Source organism: Nilaparvata lugens, chromosome 7 (genome assembly GCF_014356525.2).
Source record: "Nilaparvata lugens isolate BPH chromosome 7, ASM1435652v1, whole genome shotgun sequence".
Lineage (NCBI taxonomy): Eukaryota > Metazoa > Arthropoda > Insecta > Hemiptera > Delphacidae > Nilaparvata > Nilaparvata lugens.
Window position 1 is genome coordinate 36,706,007 of NC_052510.1, and position 22,316 is coordinate 36,728,322.

Sequence of the window (22,316 nt, forward strand, 5' to 3'; positions counted from 1 at the left end):
CATATTCAAAAAAGGTGATAGATTGGATCCAAAAAACTATCGCGGAATCGCCCTGATCAATAATATTGTTAAAATTTTTACTCGACTATTCGAGATCAGACTCTCAAACTGGGCAGATCGCTGCAACGTACTCCCCGAGTGCCAGAGTGGTTTTAGAAGAGGGCGCAGTTGTATCGATAACATTTTTGTACTACAAACTTTGATCTTCAATCAGATCTCAGTAAGAAAACGCAAATTATTTGGTTTGTTCGTGGACTATGAATCCGCGTTCGACTCGGTGCCGCATGAACTTCTATGGCATGAGCTAGGTATGTGCGGAGTAAGCAGCAGAGTGATAAGGGTGATGAGAGCGCTGTATGGCTTTGCCACATTCATAGTCGATAAGGGTCGTCAGGATGGAATTTCACAGCCTATAAAGGTGTCAAAAGGCGTTTTACAGGGAGATTCCTTGAGTCCTTTACTTTTTACATGCTATTTAAGGGGAATAGAGCATCATTTTAGAGAGAGAGGTCTACATGGTATCCCTTTAAATAGAAATGTGGATGTCATGATGCTAATGTTCGCGGATGACATTGTTATTCTGGCAGACAGTGACTCAGATCTAAGAAACAAGTTGAAGTGCCTGGCCGAGTATTGTGATAAAATTGTTAGTAAAAGTAGATAAAACAAAGGTAGTTGCATTTCATAAAAAAGGCCTCAGACGTAATGCAGCTTTCTATTACAGAGATAAGAAACTGGATATTGTAAATAGCTATAAGTAGGCCTACCTTGGAGTTGAGTTCCACTCATCGGGAAAATTCAATAAATTAGCGGAGTTTCAAGTTAGTAGATCTAAATACATTGGAGAGACAACCATAAATATTCTAAGAGAGGCTAAGTCGGATGTTTGGGCGAGCAAAATGAAGCTCTATGATTCAATTCTCATGCCCACAGTGCTATATGGATCGGAGATATGGGGTCTAAGCTGTATGAATATAGTGGAGAAGGCACAGCTTTATTTTCTAAAGCGTTTACTCCTGTTGAATAGAAGCACTCCCAGCTGGTCATTGAGATTGGAGACGAAGACTACGGTTGAGTAGTTTTATATTCGTCAAGTCAATTAGATACATCTGTAGAGTTATGTCAATGGCTAACGGGAGATACCCCAGAGAATGCATTGATACGAGTTGGCGCAACAGGATCAACATAACCAAGGTAACTGGGTGTGTTTGTTGAAGAATCAGTTGCATCTGGCGGGTTGCAATCTGGTTGGAGGTTGGCAGGACAGAGGAAAGTTTTCTAAAGTCATACAAGTTGAAAAAGGAAAACTAGTACAAAACTATTTCGACAAACTCTACGGACAAGACATAGAAGCAGCTCTGAACTCAACAAGCAGCCCACATTATAAAAGATTACACCCTCTTTTCATGATTGGTGAACAGCTACTGTATAAAATGTCTTTTGCGAAAACGCGCTGCGTCGCACAACTGCGCTTAGCCACTAGAAACTCTCTCTATTTATATAATAATAGAGACCTGGTAATATGGATTAACAGCTCATTAGAATGCCCTATTTGTAATATGAAAGAGAAGGAATATGTTGAGCATTTTCTGTTAAGGTGCCCGATGTATGGTGGAATAAGAAGACACTATTTAGAAAAATTCACTACAAATGTGGTTACTGACGCTGACAAACTCATGGTTTTACTTTCGAACTTTACGGAGCAGAAAATCAACCGTTTGTATGGGTATACAATGAAAGCAATCGAAATCAGATCTATGATAATGAACACTTGAATAATGTCCGATAATTATAGTCAGGGAACAGAGGTTATCATTGAAAATATTAAAAGTATTCAATGCTCATTTTAGACGGTTAAATGGGGAATGCAGTGAGCTGAATAAAGTAAGTTTGATGGGGATAGATTGAGCTCTAAAAATAAAATAGTTGGAAGAGATTATTGTATGTGTGACGGATTATTATATAAAAATGTATTATTGGATATATTTGTCTAGAATTGATTATTGTTAAAGTTAATACTGTTATTACTCGTTTCGTTTATAAAATATGTATAGGTATATATATTATACGGGAGTGCTATGATTGATAGATATGGAATTGTTATTACATAAAAATGTACAGATAGATATTTTATTTTAAAATTTCAAATTTTTCGAATGTGATAGATCTATTCTTCTGTATATTAGGAAAATATTATACTTACTAGAGTACTCTTACTTGTGATATATATTTAAAGCATGATTTAAGACATACCAGTAATGTGATATCATAGAATGTAATGACTGTATTCAACTCAACTCGTTTGTATTAGCATATGTGCTTGAAACAAATAAATTTATTTTATTAAATATTCAATACGTTACTCTCACATACATTGATTCATTGACTTGAATCAAATTTATAATTATACTAGCCGTCAGGCTCGCTTCGCTCGCCATATCCGTCTAGCAAGGAGGCTCCGCCCCCTGGACCCCCGACTGGATCGTCCAAGAATGAGATCAGCAGGCTCGCTTCGCTCGCCTGCATTTTTCATTTGAGCATTTTTATTATATGTTAGGACGATCCAGTCGGGGGTCCAGACTAAACGTCTGGCTAAACGGATATGGCGAGCGAAGCGAGCCTGACGGCTAGTAATATAATATTCCCAGGAATAGCTCTGATTGAAGTAGCAGTGCCCAATTTTCCCTAGATTAATAAGCCTTGTACACACGTCCGTACAGATTCGCGCGAACAATCGTATGTACATATGCCTCAACATTCACTGTACGTCCTTGTGGACGCGATCCACGTATGCCTCGGCATTCAAAAAGCTATCTGATTTGCAGACGACACGAAGACATGTTAAGATGTAGATTTTCCACAACATGACAACAATGGCGTCATCCATCATTGAAGATAGTTATCACAAATTGCAGCAGTATCATTTTATTTCAATGAATTATATAATAAAATCAAAAATAAAACTTGACAAACGATGTTGGTGGTTTGAACGATTGTAGGTTGAAGTAAGGAAATAAATTGCTACATGACATAAGATTGACAATTCAAACTTTATTAGGTTGTCAAAACATTATCTTGTTGATATACTGAATCTAATTCAACTAGTTATCTAAACAATAATGATATCATCATGAGGGAAGCAGTAACTCCACAAGAACGATTGGCTCTAACTTTGAGATTCTTGGCATTAGGTGATTCATTTGTTGGTTTCCAATATCTATTCTGAATTTCAAAAAAAGAAAATTTCTACAATAATTCCAGAAGTTTTGATGACCTAATCAAAGCACTTAACACTGTCTCACAAAATTGACAGTCTTCTTTAAGGAAATTAGCCATAAATTGAATCAAATACTTAATTGCTGCCCAATTTAAACTAACTCTGCTCATACACATGACAAAACAAGATTCTCCAAAAGATTAGCTTCAAGATTTACCTTTAAGGGAATACTAGTTCAAAGTTTGAATAAATCTCTCTATAGATAGCCTAGCTATTTAAAACGTATAATATCATATTGAAGATTACAATTTTAATTAACAACTCTGATAACATGAAACAAACACAAGATGATTTGATAGCCACAGTAAAATAATATTTGAGTTATACTTTTTTGTAGGAACCCTGTAGAGAAGCTTTTTTCACTTAAATTATGCAGTTCTAAATTTGTTAATCATGATACAAATTATATACTCCATGCATGTTTCTATTTAAATATTTGACAATCCACATATCCTACAAAATTACAAAAATCCCACATTTTACAATTAGTTATTGGATCACAATTTGATCATTAACCTAATTCATTGGAATTAGGTTATGACGCTTTCAATGTTTACGTTTTGCCTCACCCGTATGGCAAAATCGCGTCCACACGTACATTCAATGCTCGCCCGAGGCGCCTTTGAGCACGCCAAAATACCGACAGGGTTCCGGTTCGCCCACATGCCTCAGCGAACAGTGTCCACACGTGCGAATGCAAGCCCATACACGTATGCTCACCCGAGGCAAACGTACGTGTGTACACCGTTTAATGGATTTCAATCTTCAACTTGGTGCCAACCTAACAAAGTCAACTCAACTTAATGCCAACCTGACGAAATTATTTATTTATTTACCAGTTAACAACGGCTTCGAAGAGGTACTCTCTCTAGATTATAGTTCTATATTAACATATGGTATGGCCTTTTTTCAATTATAATTAAGAGAATAAGAAGAATATACATGCTAAAAGACGAACTTTAAAACCTTAAAAACCACCCTTAGAGTTAAAATATTGCCAGAAGATTTCTTAGTGCGCCTCTAAAGGGTCAACTGAACATACCTACCAAATTTGAACGTTTTTGGTCCGGTAGATTTTTAGTTCTGCGAGTTAGTGAGTCAGTCCAGTCAGTCGGTGAGTGAGTGCCATTTCGCTTTTATACATATAGATCTAAGACTAAGAACAAACTGAGGTATATTGTTACACTGAAAAATTTAACTAATTGATTTTACAATCTAAACTTCAAAAATTATTATACAGATCTGTTAAGCATGAAGATAATTATTATTAAGCTTCATATTATTTCGCAATTGAATGTACTACATCTTTTCTTTCATTATAAAACTTCAATCATGTTTATTTATGAATAATCATAACTGTCAACTGAGTACAGCACTTTGTATTATTGATAACATTATTTGAATCAAAGAATTGAGAATCTATTCTCTATCAATCATTCTATTACATCCTTCAAAGTATACTGATAGTAAGATGTATTTAATTGAATAGAAAAATCTATACCAGGCTATCTACCGATGTACTGATATGAATTACATCTATACTGTATGCAAGTATTATTTACTATCGAATCATCATAAATAATTATTATACATCCAGTACAAAATAACAAACCATACAATAATCTTACAATATCAATTTGGAATGGCCTGCTATTAATTGATTTGTATGATTTGATATGTACAATGCATTGATATGAGAGAGCTTTGTTAATTTACTCTATTAGGCCACTACCTAGTTCATTCATACTCTCAACTATTGGTTAATATTTTCAAACAGCTAACCAGGCCCGGCCCCAGGGGTGGGCGGACCGGGCGGCCGCACAGGGCGGCAGGTTTTGGGGGCGGCAAATTTAAAGGAACAGAAAATTTTAAAATACAAATAAATAATAAATTCATAATATCAAATGTGAATGGTAAAATTATATAAGAAGCTTTTCAACCTCGAGCTAATGAAGACTTTTCTAAGATCAACAATGTCCCAGGAACGTCTGAGTGGTCTAGCGAACATAAAATAGTTCAGTCCCCAGATCTTGAAGAATTGGTGAAGGAATTGCAAAGGTCAGACGAGTTCTACTTAATTAAACAGGTGTGTTAAACAAACTTGTAGAAATTGTAGTTCTAATTACTTAGCAAGTTAAGTAGGCCTAATACTATGTTGCAGTCTACGTCTTAAGGCTGTGCAAAGGCTAAAAATAAACTTTCTTGTATTGGTGATATTTTTCAAAGTTTTTCAATTTGTACCGGTATATATCAAAATGAAAAAGTTTTCTTAGGAAAACATTCTCTTCTAATCATTACTTTTTGAGATATGAACGCCTAAAGTTTAAATTTTTGGGACAGGACATTTCAAATTCGGTAAGAGATAAATTCTTCATGGTAGACTATTGTTGATTGAATAAAACAAGAAAATTTTGAAACATTTTCTGAAAATATCAATTTTTGAAAAAGTTATTCAATTTACAAAAAAAACTCAACACTATTTTTGGTCATTTTTAGTAAATTGAAAAACTTTCTCAAAAATTGATATTTTCAGAAAATTTTTGTTTTATTAAATCAAAAATACCATGAAGAATTTATCCTTTGAATTTTATGGATTCATCTCGTACCGAATTTGAAATGTTCTGTCCCAAAATTTTAAACTTTAGGCGCTCATGTCTCAGAAAGTAATGATTGAAAAAAGAAAACTTTTTCATTTTGATAGCTTGATCCTTAAGCGATCCTTGATCGTGTCCTCGCGCGCCTCTCCACTAGGAAATACTGAAATGAAGTGCAACTAACGGTTGATTCTCATAGAACATGATCTCATGAGCTTATATCATTGTGCGAAATATCACGTTGAGGGCAATATAGATGGTGATGATGGTTGAAGCTAAAAATGCCCAGAGGGATTTTGAATTTTACATCTAGATTGTAATCGGGATATATTGTTGATCAAATACTAAATATGATCAAAATTGATTTTTTTCCTTCAAAATATCACTCATATTTGAAAAATCATAGCTCAGTACTGATTGGAGATAGAGAGTTCTGAATGATCTCATTTCATTCAGAATTTTATGATCTTAAAAAAGGCAAGAGCAAATTTTTCTGTCCGATCACTGATTTTGCCGGAAATAGCTGAAAACTGGAAAATGAACCTAAAATACGAACTTTTTGGGCCACTCTGTATTAGCACAAGGGAATTTACATGAAGAATTTGGTTCTGAACCTCTCTCATGTATCCAAATAAAATATTAAAAAATCAGAACTACGATATAAATTGCAAGCAAACCCCCATTTTTATGTCTATATTGACTGGACTTTACTGTTCCCCAATATTTATAATTGTCAAATATTTGTTTAAATGTCAAAAAATAGTGTTAAACATAATTTTTTAGAGTTTACTGAGACTCTGTGGTGTCGCATCACAGCGGAGACACAATAGTAACGCTGGTTACACACTGGGCGGTTTCTGCCGCGGCGGCGAAACTGCCGTCGCAGCCTCGAAAAAAAGGTCAAGCTTACACATTCAGCGGAAAAAATACCGCCAAACATCGAGCGGCAAAATTACCGCCACGTATGATCAGTAGCCAAAATAATTGTTGTAGTTCTTCATCGCAAATGTGTTGTGACTTCACTGTTTATGAGTGTTCAGTTAATTGTATTTTTCACATTTTTCAAAAGTATATATTATCAAGTGTTTAACTTAAAATGGAAAGGCAACAACTTTTACCACTTTTGTTGTGCCGTCGAAGGAAAAGAAGACAGCAGAGAAATCGCCTTGCTTGGATTCATTGAAATGAACGTTTTTATTAAATCGACAGCGATATACAACATATTACAGTTTTTTCTTGTCATCCAGAGTTTCAAAATCCCCCCTAATCACCATACACACTTCCTTCCACGCATTCCTTGTTGCATCTTGATCCTTAAATATGTCGAGGGTTTTGTCCCACAAAACTGGCCTCTGTTCTACAAATGATATTAACAACTCATTGTCTATTAACTTACTCATTTTCTCACACTCGTCAACCACAAACACTTAAAACAATAAATAAATGTTATAAACAACTTACAAACTTTACAACAAGACACAAATCAAAAGGCTGATTTTCAAAGACCTCTGACTTGGAGCAACTGGGAAAGACGACTGATCAGCGGCGACGGTAGACAACCGCCAAATGTGTTAACGCCCATTTGGTCACGTACGCCACTGCGTAGACAAGAGCAGCAAAACACCGCCAGCCGCAGTGGCAGTGGACGGCTGCACAGCTGCCGCCAATGGCAATATAGCCGCGCGGCGTTTCTGCCGCCCAGTGTGTAAGCTTCCATTCAAGTCCATATACTACTGCTCGAACGGCGGCGACGGCGAAATTACCGCCCCGGCAGAAACCGCCCAATGTGTAACCGGCGTTAGGCGATCGCTCAAGGAGGGGTGGAACCCGGGATTAACAATTAAAGACGGGATACTTGTGGGGGGGGGGCGGCAGTTGCCGATCTCGCCCAGGGCGGCAAAGTCCCTAGGGCCGTGCCTGCAGCTAACATCTATATTCCACCGGTTTATAACTACGGTAGGCCTGCATTATAATTATTATATATGTTTAGGTTAAAAGTTTAGCACGTGATCGCCAATTCTCTCTATCAGTCACACACCTCCACCCATTCACTCACGCTGGTTACAAAAGCCTTTCGTTGGTTTCGAAAGCCAACTCACTTTCCATAGAATATAGGTTTCTTTAATTCAAACATAGTAAAAACAATAACAAGCTACAACAAGAACCCCTCCACTATCACAATGGCTATTCAACAGCTTATATTTCAAAATACATTCAGTTGATGAAATTTATAGAAAATGTTTGTTTTAAAAACAACAACATTCCGAATGTTCAACATTATGGTTCTATTTGGGAAGCTATCCAAATTTTGTGGCTCAATGTATACAATAGATCCGTGCTACTCAGCTATCAAATATTAGCTCATTTAGTTTTTGAGTTTTTTTTACAACCATGTTTGGTGTCCATGTTGGGACACGTGTTTTCGTGTGTGGTGATAGGCGAGGGGGGTGGGTGAAAACTTACAATCCCCTATAACTACGTTAGGGTTGAGGTAGAAAATCCGTTAATGAAGGTAGAAAATAGGTAGAAAATCATGGCATAGTTGGTTTGTTTAAATTCAAATGTGGCCGGGCCAGAGGAATGCTGTTATGTTGGTGGGGGGGGGGGGTAATCTTTAAACACTCAATAACTTTGTCTAGTGATGAGCTACCGATTCCGTTCTTCGTGGAATATAATAGCAGGGCTTGTGTACTACATATTGACTCATTTAGTTTTTTAGGAATTCAATCATGGCAAGGCTGGAAACAAGTTTTCGTGTGTGGTGATGGGCGAGAGTCGAGGGTGAAAACTTACAATCCCCTATAACTCCGTTAGGGATGAGGTAAAAAATCCGTTAATGGAGGGAGAAAATAGTAGAAAATAGGTGGGAAATCTTGGCATAGTTGGTTTGTTTAAATTCAAATGTGGCCGGGCCAGAGACATGCTGTTATGAGAGGGGGGGTAATCTTTAAACACTCAATAACTTTGTCTAGTGATGAGCTATCGATTCCGTTCTTCATGGAATATAATAGCAGGGCTTGTGTACTTCATATTGGCTCATTTAGTTTTTCAGAAATTCAATCTTGGCAAGGCTAGAAATGAGTTTTCGTGTTTGGTGATAGGCGAGGGGGGTGGGTGAAAACTCACAATCCCCTATAATTCCGTTTGGGTTGAGGTAGAAAATCTTTTATTGGAGGTAGAAAATAGTAGAAAATAGGTAGAAAATCTTGGCATAGTTGGTTTGTTTAAATTCAAATGTGGCCGGGCCAGAGACATGCTGTTATGAGAGGGGGGGGGGGTAATCTTTAAACACTCAATAACTTTGTCTAGTGATGAGCTATCGATTCTGTTCTTTGTGGAATATGATAGCAGGGCTTGTGTACTACATATTGGCTCATTTAGTTTTTCAGAAATTCAATCATGGCAAGACTAGAAACAAGTTTTCGTGTGTGGTGATTGGCGAGGGGGGTGGGTGAAAACTTACAATACCCTATAACTCCGTTTGGGTTGAGGTAGAAAATCGGTTATTGGAGGTAGAAAATAGTAGAAAATAGGTAGTAAATCTCGGCATAGTTTTTTTGGTGAAATTCAAATGTGGCCGGGCCAGCGACATGCACGTGACCTTTACATATTTTAGCCAATATCTCCATTATGCGTGATTCGATTTTAGTTTGGTTTGAGGTAGAAAATAGTAGAAAATAGGTAGTACATCTTGGCATAGTTTGTTTGGTTAAATTCGAATGTGGCCGGGCCAGCGACATGCACATGACCTATACATATTTTCGCCAATATCTCCGTTATGCATGGTTAGATTTCAGTTTGGTTTGAGGTAGAAAATAGTAGAAAATAGGTAGTTAATATTGGCATATTTGGTTTGGTTAAATTCAAAGATGGCCGGGCTGAGAGGTCATTGACCTGTCTATATTTTTGCTCATATCTCTGTTATCCTTGAGGTAGAAAATCTGTTATTGGAGGTAGAAAATAGTAGAAAATAGGTAGTAAATCTTGGCATAGTTTGTTTGGTGAAATTCAGAGATGGCCGGGCTAACATGTCCCTGGCCCGGCACTTTAGTTTATTCAATATCTCTGCTATCTTTGAGGTAGAAAATCGGTTATTGGAGGTAGAAAATAGTAGAAAATAGGTAGTAAATCTTGGCATAGTTTGTTTGGTGAAATTCGAATGTGGCCGGGCCAGCGACATGCACGTCCACAAATGCTGTCAACAGTTGTTTTGCTAGGGGGAGAGAGTGGTGTGAACTGGTTTGTTGTAGAGGGAAGTGTAGGATGCCAATGACTCCCCACTACGTCCCCCTACTACAGTACTAATCCAGCTCAGACAGAAATCGGCATTTGCGTATACAAGCGTATAAGTGATACTACACATTAGGCGAAACAATAGTCGGTAAGAATGTTCCCTCTGATCCCTTCTTCTTTGTGGTACTTCATAGTTCACAACTCATCACCAACTCACCAACACCCAGTTCAGGCATAGGCAGCATGGCCAGATGGGTTTACACAGGAAGCTCTTAACAGAGCGCTCACAAAATGATACAAAACGGCGGTAACATTAATGAAACACCATGTTAATAACTAACAATAGTTTAGCATTTGCATATTATGCAAATTAGTATAAATTATCAATAGCATAATTCACATCTGGACCTTTTATCAGAGACAGTAAAGTTATTAGTTTTGAACTTTGTATGTTATTTTTGTTCTTCTATGTTGATTTGACAAATAATTAAAAATTAATGAATAAAACTTATTGATTCCGTATTTGTTAGGTGAGCTCTTCGAGAGATGACAGTGAGGGCGAGGTGCGTAGATACTTTGAGCACGCTCTCATTCTGAGGTCGACAGTTATGAGGCTGCGCTATGTCAACTCAGGCCTGGATCTAGTCCGTTGCGAGAGTCTGCAGTCATTGGACAACGAAACATGTGCCAGGCTGCTTGAGAAAAACTATGGGTGAGTAATATTGCAATTATCATAAAATAAATTCAATCATACCAGAGAATCTTATATTTACCAATTTGTAATCGCCCCAGATAAGGGTAGAAGAGAGATCTCCAAACTCTAAAGGACGAGTCATGGGACTTTATTAACAACAAACTTTTGCATTTTATTCAACTTGTAAATCTTATTGACTGAACTAATCTACCAGAAATTTCAACGACAAATAATCGAAAACATTGTATTGCATATTCTATAAGTCAAGAAAACTATCTTTAAAATTTTTTTTTTCGGCCGCGGCTTGATTGGAACTGATCTTTTCCACGCAAATTATGTTTCCCTTCCACCAGACGACGGTCCACGTGGAGAAAGAGTACAATTCCGTGGGAAAAGAAAATGCAAGCTTGAAATATTCCCAAATACTCGTGTATTTTCCATCGCTAACGGAAATACAGTTCCGTGAGAATACTTCACCCCTGCATAAAATTGAAAACTCACTGTCTTCCCGGACGCAAGTTAGATAAATCTGAATGTGAAAAAATTATTTTTCAATAGAAAAATAAATTTCTCACGATAAAAATTCACACAGGAAATTTAGCTACAATATCACTAAAGTCTCATTGGCAGAGTTCTAATTCTACACTTTTCAAATAAACTCATACTAAATTAATCTTATGAAAACACAAACCCAGAATTAATTATTCCAATATCATCATCATTAAATAATATTGAATTCAAGATTAGTTCAAATCAAATCAAATTTATTTTATTGTCAGAAAAACTTTCACATGTTAAAGCAATCGTCAAACAAACATTTACACCAATCAACATGTCAAGTCATAAAACACTTTTAATTCTAAGTAAGTATTGAAGGCGTGCTACTTAACAAATATTGTATTAAGACTATACTAAGAAATCCTCAACTGAATAGAGGCATTTTTGTTGAAGAATAGCTTTGATAGATCTTTTTAATTCTTTGATTTCTAGTCTCTAGAGGAAGTTTATTGAACAGCTTTATAGAAGTAAATTGCCAGTTTCTCTGAGTGCTAGTATAACGGTGTGAATCTACTCTCACGTCCTCCCTGTGTCTAGTAGAATAATTATGTACATCACTATTTGTAATATATTTGCCACATTCTTCCTCATGTAAATAATAATAATCTGAGTAGATTTTTGCCCACACCTTTCTCTATCAGAGTTCCCAGTGTCGCTCTGGGCCAGCTAAACTCAGTCGGCGACTGGGGAGGGCCGCGGCAGGGGACGGGAGTCTTGGTGGGGCGTCCGTCAGCCACCCTCATTCGAGTTGGGGGTTGAAACAGGGTTTTGAGTGTTTTGGAGAAATGTTTCCCTCTTTTAGGAAAGAGGGGCCATGCTTTCGCACTGCCAAACAGGGTTGGTCGCGGAAAGAAGGGAATAGGAACCTTGCAGTGTTAGACGTGAGAAAGGACTTCGTGTCGGGACTAAGTCTTAGTCCTTGGGCACCGGGTGTCTTCCCGGGTCCCGGGTTGGTCGCGGAGCTCTGGTAAAGGCTTTCCCTGGCCTTCCCAGAGGTCCTCTTCCGGTTCCGCACTGGTTTAGTGCGCTGCGGCGGCCCGCGCTCTGGACTTTCCTAAGTCCTACTTGCCGGGCACCAGCTGTCCTCCTGGGGTCCGGATCTAGTCCGTTGCGAGAGTCTGCAGTCATTGGACAACGAAACATGTGCCAGGCTGCTTGAGAAAACTATGGGTGAGTAATATTGCAATTATCATAAATAATTCAATCATACCAGAGAATCTTATATTTACCAATTTGTAATCGCCCCAGATAAGGGTAGAAGAGAGATCTCCAAACTCTAAAGGACGAGTCATGGGACTTTATTAACAACAAACTTTTGCATTTTATTCAACTTGTAAATCTTATTGACTGAACTAATCTACCAGAAATTTCAACGACAAATAATCGAAAACATTGTATTGCATATTCTATAAGTCAAGAAAACTATCTTTAAAATTTTTTTTTTCGGCCGCGGCTTGATTGGAACTGATCTTTTCCACGCAAATTATGTTTCCCTTCCACCAGACGACGGTCCACGTGGAGACAGAGTACAATTCCGTGGGAAAAGAAAATGCAAGCTTGAAATATTCCCAAATACTCGTGTATTTTCCATCTCTAACGGAAATACAGTTCCGTGAGAATACTTCACCCCTGCATAAAATTGAAAACTCACTGTCTTCCCGGACGCAAGTTAGATAAATCTGAATGTGAAAAAATTATTTTTCAATAGAAAAATAAATTTCTCACGATAAAAATTCACACAGGAAATTTAGCTACAATATCACTAAAGTCTCATTGGCAGAGTTCTAATTCTACACTTTTCAAATAAACTCATACTAAATTAATCTTATGAAAACACAAACCCAGAATTAATTTATTCCAATATCATCATCATTAAATAATATTGAATTCAAGATTAGTTCAAATCAAATCAAATTTATTTTATTGTCAGAAAAACTTTCACATGTTAAAGCAATCGTCAAACAAACATTTACACCAATCAACATGTCAAGTCATAAAACACTTTTAATTCTAAGTAAGTATTGAAGGCGTGCTACTTAACAAATATTGTATTAAGACTATACTAAGAAATCCTCAACTGAATAGAGGCATTTTTGTTGAAGAATAGCTTTGATAGATCTTTTTAATTCTTTGATTTCTAGTCTCTAGAGGAAGTTTATTGAACAGCTTTATAGAAGTAAATTGCCAGTTTCTCTGAGTGCTAGTATAACGGTGTGAATCTACTCTCACGTCCTCCCTGTGTCTAGTAGAATAATTATGTACATCACTATTTGTAATATATTTGCCACATTCTTCCTCATGTAAATAATAATAATCTGAGTAGATTTTTGCCCACACCTTTCTCTATCAGAGTTCCCAGTGTCGCTCTGGGCCAGCTAAACTCAGTCGGCGACTGGGGAGGGCCGCGGCAGGGGACGGGAGTCTTGGTGGGGCGTCCGTCAGCCACCCTCATTCGAGTTGGGGGTTGAAACAGGGTTTTGAGTGTTTTGGAGAAATGTTTCCCTCTTTTAGGAAAGAGGGGCCATGCTTTCGCACTGCCAAACAGGGTTGGTCGCGGAAAGAAGGGAATAGGAACCTTGCAGTGTTAGACGTGAGAAAGGACTTCGTGTCGGGACTAAGTCTTAGTCCTTGGGCACCGGGTGTCTTCCCGGGTCCCGGGTTGGTCGCGGAGCTCTGGTAAAGGCTTTCCCTGGCCTTCCCAGAGGTCCTCTTCCGGTTCCGCACTGGTTTAGTGCGCTGCGGCGGCCCGCGCTCTGGACTTCCTAAGTCCTACTTGCCGGGCACCAGCTGTCCTCCTGGGGTCCGGATCGTCCGCGGAGTTGCGGGAAAGGCTTTTCCTGCCTTCCCAGACGTCCTCTTGCGATCCCGCACTGGACTAGTGCGCTGCGGCGGCCAGCACTCTGGACTTTCCTAAGTCCTACTGGCCGGGCACCAGCTGTCCTCCTGGGGTCCGGATCGTCCGCGGAGTTGCGGGAAAGGCTTTTCCTGGCCTTCCCAGACGTCCTCTTGCGATCCCGCACTGGACTAGTGCGCTGCGGCGGCCAGCACTCTGGACTTTCCTAAGTCCTACTGCCGGGCACCAGCTGTCCTCCTGGGGTCCGGATCGGCCGCGGAGTTGCGGAAAGGCTTTTCCACACCTTCCCAGATGTCCTTTCTCGCCTCGATGTCCCACTGGTGGCCTACCAATGGGGAGTCAGGTTTCGACCAAACCTGACGTGTTGTCGTTGGTCGAAACTGGCAACCCGTCGTCCAAACAGGTTAAATGTCGTTCAACACTCGCCCAAACGAGTGTAGAGCAGTGGAGTTCACTGTGTGAGAGGCTAATCGACTTTAGCCTCGACACAACTCCCGGTCGCTGAAGAAATCGGAGTTCACTTAGTACTGGTGTACTGTGACGTTGCTAGCTGCTCGCTGCTTCCTTCTCACCTCTCTCGACCGCTCGACTTGGCTCTCCGAACTCGACTGCCTCTTGCTGGCCTTTCTCAAGCCTCCCTCAGTGACCGAGAGGGAGGGGAGAGAGGATGCGCAGCATCGCTGAGCGGTAGGCCAGTGGCTGGCTTGAACGTTGACCCCTCAGATTCTATGAAAGATAGCCGAGCGTCGAATAAATGAGCCCTAAATTCAATTCCTTTCTCTAGTTACGATATACATCGTGACACACTGTTCCTACTAAGGGAAGGGGGGGGAAAGAGAGGGGGAGGAGAGGGGGGGGTGAGGATGGAAGGGGTAAACGGCAGACAGAATGTCCCAAATGCCTGAGTACATTCTGCCGCCTCTCCGCCGGTCAACATAGACCGAACATAAACTGGGCGCCAGGTTGGTTCCTCGCCAACCGGTGGTGATGCGTCGGCACCATCCGAAGAAATGAGCAAGCTACCCGGCCAGATCCTAGGCCTAGCTTCAGAGAAGATCTTGAAGATCTGCGCCGTGCTTTCGCACTGCGTTGAGACGCCGTGTTTGCACACTGCAAGAGGCCGCTGTGCTTCCGCACTGCAATGGGGGACGCCGTGCTTTCGCACTGCAAAGGACCGCCGTGCTTCCGCACTGCAATGGGGGGCGCTGTGTTTGCACACTGCAAGAGGCCGCCGTGCTTCCGCACTGCGATGGGGGACGCCGTGCTTTCGCACTGCAAGAAGCGCCGTGCTTTCGCACTGCAAAGGACCGCCGTGCTTCCGCACTGCAATGGGGGACGCCGTGTTTGCACACTGCAAGAGGCCGTTGTACTTCCGCACTGCGATGGGGGACGCCGTGCTTTCGCACTGCAAGAAGCGCCGTGCTTTCGCACTGCGAGAAGCGCCGTGCTTTCGCACTGCAAAGGACCGCCGTGCTTCCGCACTGCAATGGGGGGCGCTGTGTTTGCACACTGCAAGAGGCCGCCGTGCTTCCGCACTGCGATGGGGGACGCCGTGCTTTCGCACTGCAAGAAGCGCCGTGCTTTCGCACTGCAAAGGACCGCCGTGCTTCCGCACTGCAATGGGGGACGCCGTGTTTGCACACTGCAAGAGGCCGTTGTACTTCCGCACTGCGATGGGGGACGCCGTGCTTTCGCACTGCAAGAAGCGCCGTGCTTTCGCACTGCGAGAAGCGCCATGCTTTCGCACTGCAAAGGACCGCCGTGCTTCCGCACTGCAATGAGGGACGCCGTGTTTGCACACTGCAAGAGGCCGCCGTGCTTCCGCACTGCAATGGGGGACGCCGTGCTTTCGCACTGCAAGGAGCGCCGTGCTTTCGCACTGCAAAGGACCGCCGTGCTTCCGCACTGCAATGGGGGACGCCGTGTTTGCACACTGCAAGAGGCCACCGTGCTTCCGCACTGCGATAGGGGACGCCGTGCTTTCGCACTGCAAGAAGCGCCATGCTTTCGCACTGCAAAAATAAGGATGCGGTGCTTTCGCACTGCAAAAGGAATGCAGTGCTTTCGCACTGCCCGGGGCGCCGTGCTTCCACACTGCCAGGAACGCCATGCTTTCGCATCGCGAAAAGGACGCCGTGCACCCGCACTGCAGAGTTGCCGTGTTTCCACACTGCCGAGGACGCCGTGCTTCCGCACTGCAGATGAGAGCGCCGTGCTCTCGCACTGCCAGGAGGGGCGGGTAACACAAAAAAAAACGAGGTGAACAACACCTCAGACAGGTTCTGAGAACCTAAGTAGCATTGCAAGGGAAACGCCGTGCTTCCGCACTGCAAAGAGTCGCCGTGCTCTCGCACTGCAAAAATAAGGACGCAGTGCTTTCGCACTGCCGAGTCGCCGTGCTTCCGCACTGCCCAGGACGCCGTACTTCCGCACTGCAGGTGAGAGCGCCGTGCTTTCGCACTGCCGGGGAGCGCCGTGTCACACTTGCAGGACACTGCCGGGAAGTGTCGTGCTTCGCACTGTACATAAATGGACGCCGTGCTTTCGCACTGCAGAGTCGCCGTGTTTTCACACTGCAAAAGGACGCCGTGCTTTTGCACTGCAGGTAAGAGTCGCGGTGCTCTCGCACTGCCAGGAGGGACAACACAGGGCACACAAAACACACAAAAAACACAAAACACAAAAAACACAGAAACACAAAAACACAGAAACACACAAACACAGAAACAAATCGCCGGGCTTTCGCCCTGCAGGCCGTGCTTGCGCACTGCGTGCCGTGTTTTCACACTGCCGCGGTGTTCCCACACCGCGAAGGTGTGCGTCCGCGTAATGACAATCCAGACACTCACTGACCGATGTGTCATGCTTGCGCACGACGTTCGGACAAGCTCGCAATCTGGCTGCAGTGTTCCCACACTGCCTTGGTCAAGCTCGCGCACTACCTTTGCCGGGCTTTCGCCCTGCGGGCCGGGCTTTCGCCCTGCATGCCGTGCTTGCGCACTGCGATGGGGGACGCCGTGCTTTCGCACTGCAAGAAGCGCCGTGCTTTCGCACTGCAAAAATAAGGACGCGGTGCTTTCGCACTGCCAAAGGAATGCCGTGCTTTCGCACTGCCCGGGGCGCCGTGCTTCCGCACTGCCAGGAACGCTATGCTTTCGCATCGCGAAAAGGACGCCGTGCTCCCGCACTGCAGAGTTGCCGTGTTTCCACACTGCCGGGGACGCCGTGCTTCCGCACTGCAGATGAGATTCGCGGTGCTCTCGCACTGCCAGGAGGGGCGGGTAACACAAAAAAAACGAGGTGAACAACACCTCAGACAGGTTCTGAGAACCTAAGTAGCATTGCAAGGGAAACGCCATGCTTCCGCACTGCAAAGAGTCGCCGTGCTCTCGCACTGCAAAAATAATGACGCGGTGCTTGCGCACTGCAAAAGGAACGCCGTGCTTTCGCACTGCATGTGCCGGGCTTTCGCCCTGCATGGCCGTGTTTTCACACTGCCTTGCTTCGCCGTGCTTGCGCACTGCATGTGCCGGGCTTTCGCCCTGCATGGCCGTGTTCTCACACTGCCTCACTTCCAGCATCAGACAGCTGGGATGAATCTCTAACACGACCAGGAACTCATCGAGGTCTCAGCAATAGTCAGCTGAGATACAGCTCCAATAATACCAGGAGCTCGTCGAGGAAGTAGACTCAAGTTGCAGTCCCCATCCTCAAGAAGAAACGTGATACACAACAATGTATCACTTCACAGAAGGCAGAAGTCGATAGAGGTGAATTGGAGTCCAGGAAAATTGCCAAGTGTCAGAGTGATGGATACCCTCAGTTAGTTCAGTGTATCAGCAACTTATTGTTCACAATAGAATATGAGAGATGATAATATGAGGTAGAATACTGAATTATATGGTTGACATGAAGCCACTAGTTGTGATGTTACACCACATATTTCGATTTTATATCACAATTAAATGTGGCCGAAATAATAATTCATCTTCGATCTGGAATGAGGATTACAGCCTTCTCACTATATCACCATAATAGAATCGGAACTATAAATTTCAACTCAATATTCCACTTCTCACTGTTCATTTCTATAATGAAATCAATCACATGATTTACTTATGCAAAGTAACCATCCATTGGATGTAAATGACAGTGTGTTTATTATAACAGATAACATCTGCTAATTAATTCACAATCAGTGAACATTTAATGCTCAATCTCTTTTTCTCACTTCAAGACTTATTTCACCCCGAAATAAATCTTAATTTACTTTTTCACACCAGGCGTGTATAATGACACAACAGCTGTTAATTAATTCACACTCAGTAAATATTGATTTTCCAAAAAATAATCACAACAATCAGCACAAATAGTAATAATTGAATGAATTAATGCACCGTCAATAATAACTCATGATGGTAGGCTGAGTAAGAATTAGATTCACTCTCGAGACGTGAATTAATTCCAAAACTAACAATAGTACAATCAAACTCAGACTGACTCAATAACAGTAGAATATCTGGAAAAGCTAGAATTCTCATGAATTCAATTTTATAAATTGTTATTGAAAAGGAGAAGTAATTCTCTGCTACAGACTAGAAGCTCGGCGATAGCAGTTAGCCAATTGAGATAACGTTTATCTTATCTGCACAGCACAGCACAAACAACTTTTCGATCCAACATAGAATTAATTCCAATTGAAATAATAATTATTTCATTCCAATTTATAGTAAGTCCTCCGACTTTATTTCCAAGTGAAATATTAGAAAATTTGAATCATAATCTGAAGCTAATAACCCCCGATTGTAGTACATCTCGACTCACAATCAAACGCAATTTATTCATTCCACATGAATAATTAATTGCAACGTAATTCACTTTTATCCCACAGTATAATAACGTCTGTTAATTAACTGCACCGTAACACTTTACACGGATTAAAGCAATTACCACCAGCTTCATTAAATGATTTCAATTATTATAACCATTACCTCATGGTTAAAATATTATTCGGATCACACCGATCTATAATATCTTCTAATATTCTCTATCCACTCATTTTGCCATCAACTATTTATGGCAAATAGAAAACAAGCTACTGCAAGTTTTGTTTGTTAACCTGTACCTGGTTACAACAATATCGGTAACATACCGATCAAGAAAATTTAGTCTAGTTGGAATCGATTTTGGCTGTTATTAGCTAGTCATAGACTGTAGAAAATTTTCTTGATTACCCTTGCTTGGTCACATCATAATATATTCCAAACTGAAATTATTGGGATTGCCTTCAGATCAAAAGAAACGTATTGATTTGTCAATAATAATTTTTTCCATTTAATTCAGTCAGTGCTTTATGACTGATTATAATTGTTAAACTATAATGGTTGAGTTGCCATTTAGTTTAAGTAGAACTCTATTTTATGAGAAAAATTAAACGGAATATGCTGTTTCCTTTTAATAAACTATTGACCAATTTCTTTCAATAACAATAATATTGTCAGTCTTTTAATATTTTCATCATTTTCGGAATCGTGCTAATGCTATTAATTTTCAAAATTCGGCTAATAAATTCGTGCTAATAATTCTGAATTAATTTTCTTCAATTTCTATGCAATTTTGTCTTTGAAAACAAAATTCAATTTCCTCATTTTAAATGGGATAATATATTAATCAGAAATAGCTCTAAAGCTGTGATATGATTGAACTCTATGATATTCACCCCTTCTCGCCTCTTACCTCCTTATTGGCGGCGCGTGACACCTCTCTGGTATCCCATCCTCCGGATAGGCAGCGACCCTCTATAGACTCGCTCGGCCTCCTGCTGTCCATCCGCTCGAATTCCGTCCACCTTTTCCGCAACTGCTCCATCGCCATCCTCTTCCTCATCTTCGGGCAGGTGTGGCTGGAGCCTGGTGCCCTTCTCGTGCACAGTAAACCTCTTACCGGCACTCAACATTTCCTCGACCTCATATGGGCCAGAAAATTCCGGCGCTAACTTCGCGGCAAGCTGATTAGCACCCGAGGACAGGTGACACTCCTTCCTGTAGACTAGCTGTCCAGGGTTCACCTTCCTTGTCCTCCTTTTCCAATTATAATACCGGTTGGCATTATAATTCTTGTCTCCAATATCTGAAACTACTTTGAGTGTAGTTTCCATCACCGGCAGTCTTCTGGACTGCACTGCTCGACGATTATCTCCAGCTCCTTGCTGAAAATTATCCTCCATCTTCTGCCTCCGGTACAGCTTTTCCGGACAGTTGAACCTCCAGTGCCCAGCTCGTTTACAGTGCCAGCAAATGAACTTTACTCGGGCTGGAGAAATTTTCTGAGAAAGAAATTCCTCTTTTCCAGTCTTCCACACGGCTCCTACGTGTTTCTGGACTTGAGGAAATTTCTTCTTCTCCTGCTTCTTCACAGGAATAATTCTAGGTGGCTTCCTTGACCTCCCTATGTCAGGCTGGGTTTTAACAGTAGCCAGCCTCGAGTTGACAGCTCCTTTTCCCACTTTTGGAGTGGAAATATCGTCTCCAATGTGCTTTTTGACGAGACAAGGATCCCATTCCACTGACCGGGAATAGGGGTCTATTTTCACCCGGTGCTCACGAAGAAACTCCATACCGAGCAGAATATCTGGAGAAAGCCCATCCATTATTGTGAGTGTTGTTGATAGGGATATTCTGCCGATTTTCAGGTTGATTATAACACCACCTCGCAGACGTGCAGCCGCTCCATTAGCCATAGCAGCGCCGCGCTGCACAGGCTCTCATTCCACTGCTTCCAAACTATTAAAAGCTTCAGAGCTAATATAGTTGGACTCTGCTCCGGTGTCGAGAAGAGCTCTATACTGTCTGTCTCCTATTTCCACTGTAGTGAAAAGACGGTTGTCATCCTGGAGCTCTGGCTCTAGCTGGATTTGAAGCCTCGTTTTAACCACAGCTGTTTTATCAGAAGTCTTCTTCTGCTCTCTCTCACAGGAACAATTGGGTCGTGGCTTCCCGCACTTTGAGCAGAGTGAAACCTCCGGACACTCTGATCTCCAGTGTCCCACCTTCTTGCACTGCCAACACAAGGGTCCTTCTGTAGGCTGTTCACTCCGGCGCTGTATAGTAGTCGTCTCCTGTCGAGGCTTGGTCTGCTTCCTCACCTCCTCCTGCTTCACAGCTCGTTGTCTCTGTTGAGCACTCTTCTCCTCGAACTTAATTCGTTCATATTGCCTCGCTAAGTGTAGCAAGTCGTCGGTGGTGTACACTTCAGCCTCCCTGATGTAGAGCTTGTAGCGTGGTAAAAGATTTTTGTACAATCTCTGTACCTGGCTACTCTTTGAAAAACCACCTCTTCTCCTCATCAGCGTTAGCAGCTCCTCAACATAGTCGTCTATGAGCTCGCCTTCTTTCTGCCGCCTGTCGAGAATTTCATTCTCAAGATCCTCCACATAAGTAGGTGGATAGTAACGAGACCGAAAGTCTCTCAGGAAATCGTCCCAGTGTCTCCACTGTTCTCTCCTATTCCTCATCCATAAGGAACATTTCCCCACTAACATTTCAGGTAGCGCTGGAAATAACTGCCTGCCAGACAAGCCATATGCTTGTTGCAGCTCCTCGAGCCGCTCCATAAAACTTGGAGCATCTCCACTCCCATCATATGAGAGCCGCCACCCTCGAACCTTGTCACACACGGCACCCGGGTCCATACAGGATGTAGCAGGCACCGCTGACCTGGTAGGTGACCTCAACACATGCCTAGGCATGTTATTATGCCCCTCCGGCATCTCCGGCCTCACCAGCGCAGGCTCTGCCTCCTCGCTAACTGGTGCTGGCCTTCGCGCTCTTCGACGAAGCGCCTCCTCCCCATTATCCAGAACGGGGAGCATCGCAACAATCCGCCGTCGTTGCTCCAGTAGAGCCCTCCTCAGGCTCGTACTTGTGCTATCTGTCAGCACTGAGTCGAGTAGTAGATCAATCAAGCCCTGATCATGCACTCTGTACACCCAGGAGTTGCTGGAGTCTCCATCAAACTCTGGAGACGTCTCCTTGGGTATTTCTTCCAGTCTGGAACATGCAGTGGCCTCCGCGACTGGTGGCCACAAAGCTGCAGCTCCTTCCTCTT

General features: G+C 42.1%; 1 protein-coding gene across 1 annotated transcript in view; it reads left to right on the forward strand.

The window, feature by feature from the left end:
- The window catches only part of LOC111053700 (protein FAM91A1), a 134,289-nt gene that overhangs the window by 79,237 nt on the left and 32,736 nt on the right, over positions 1–22,316 (forward strand). The window contains exon 10 of the mRNA XM_039432651.1: positions 10,635–10,816. Within this exon, the coding sequence (XP_039288585.1) occupies positions 10,635–10,816 (182 nt within the window). The remainder of the gene's footprint in view (positions 1–10,634; positions 10,817–22,316) is intronic.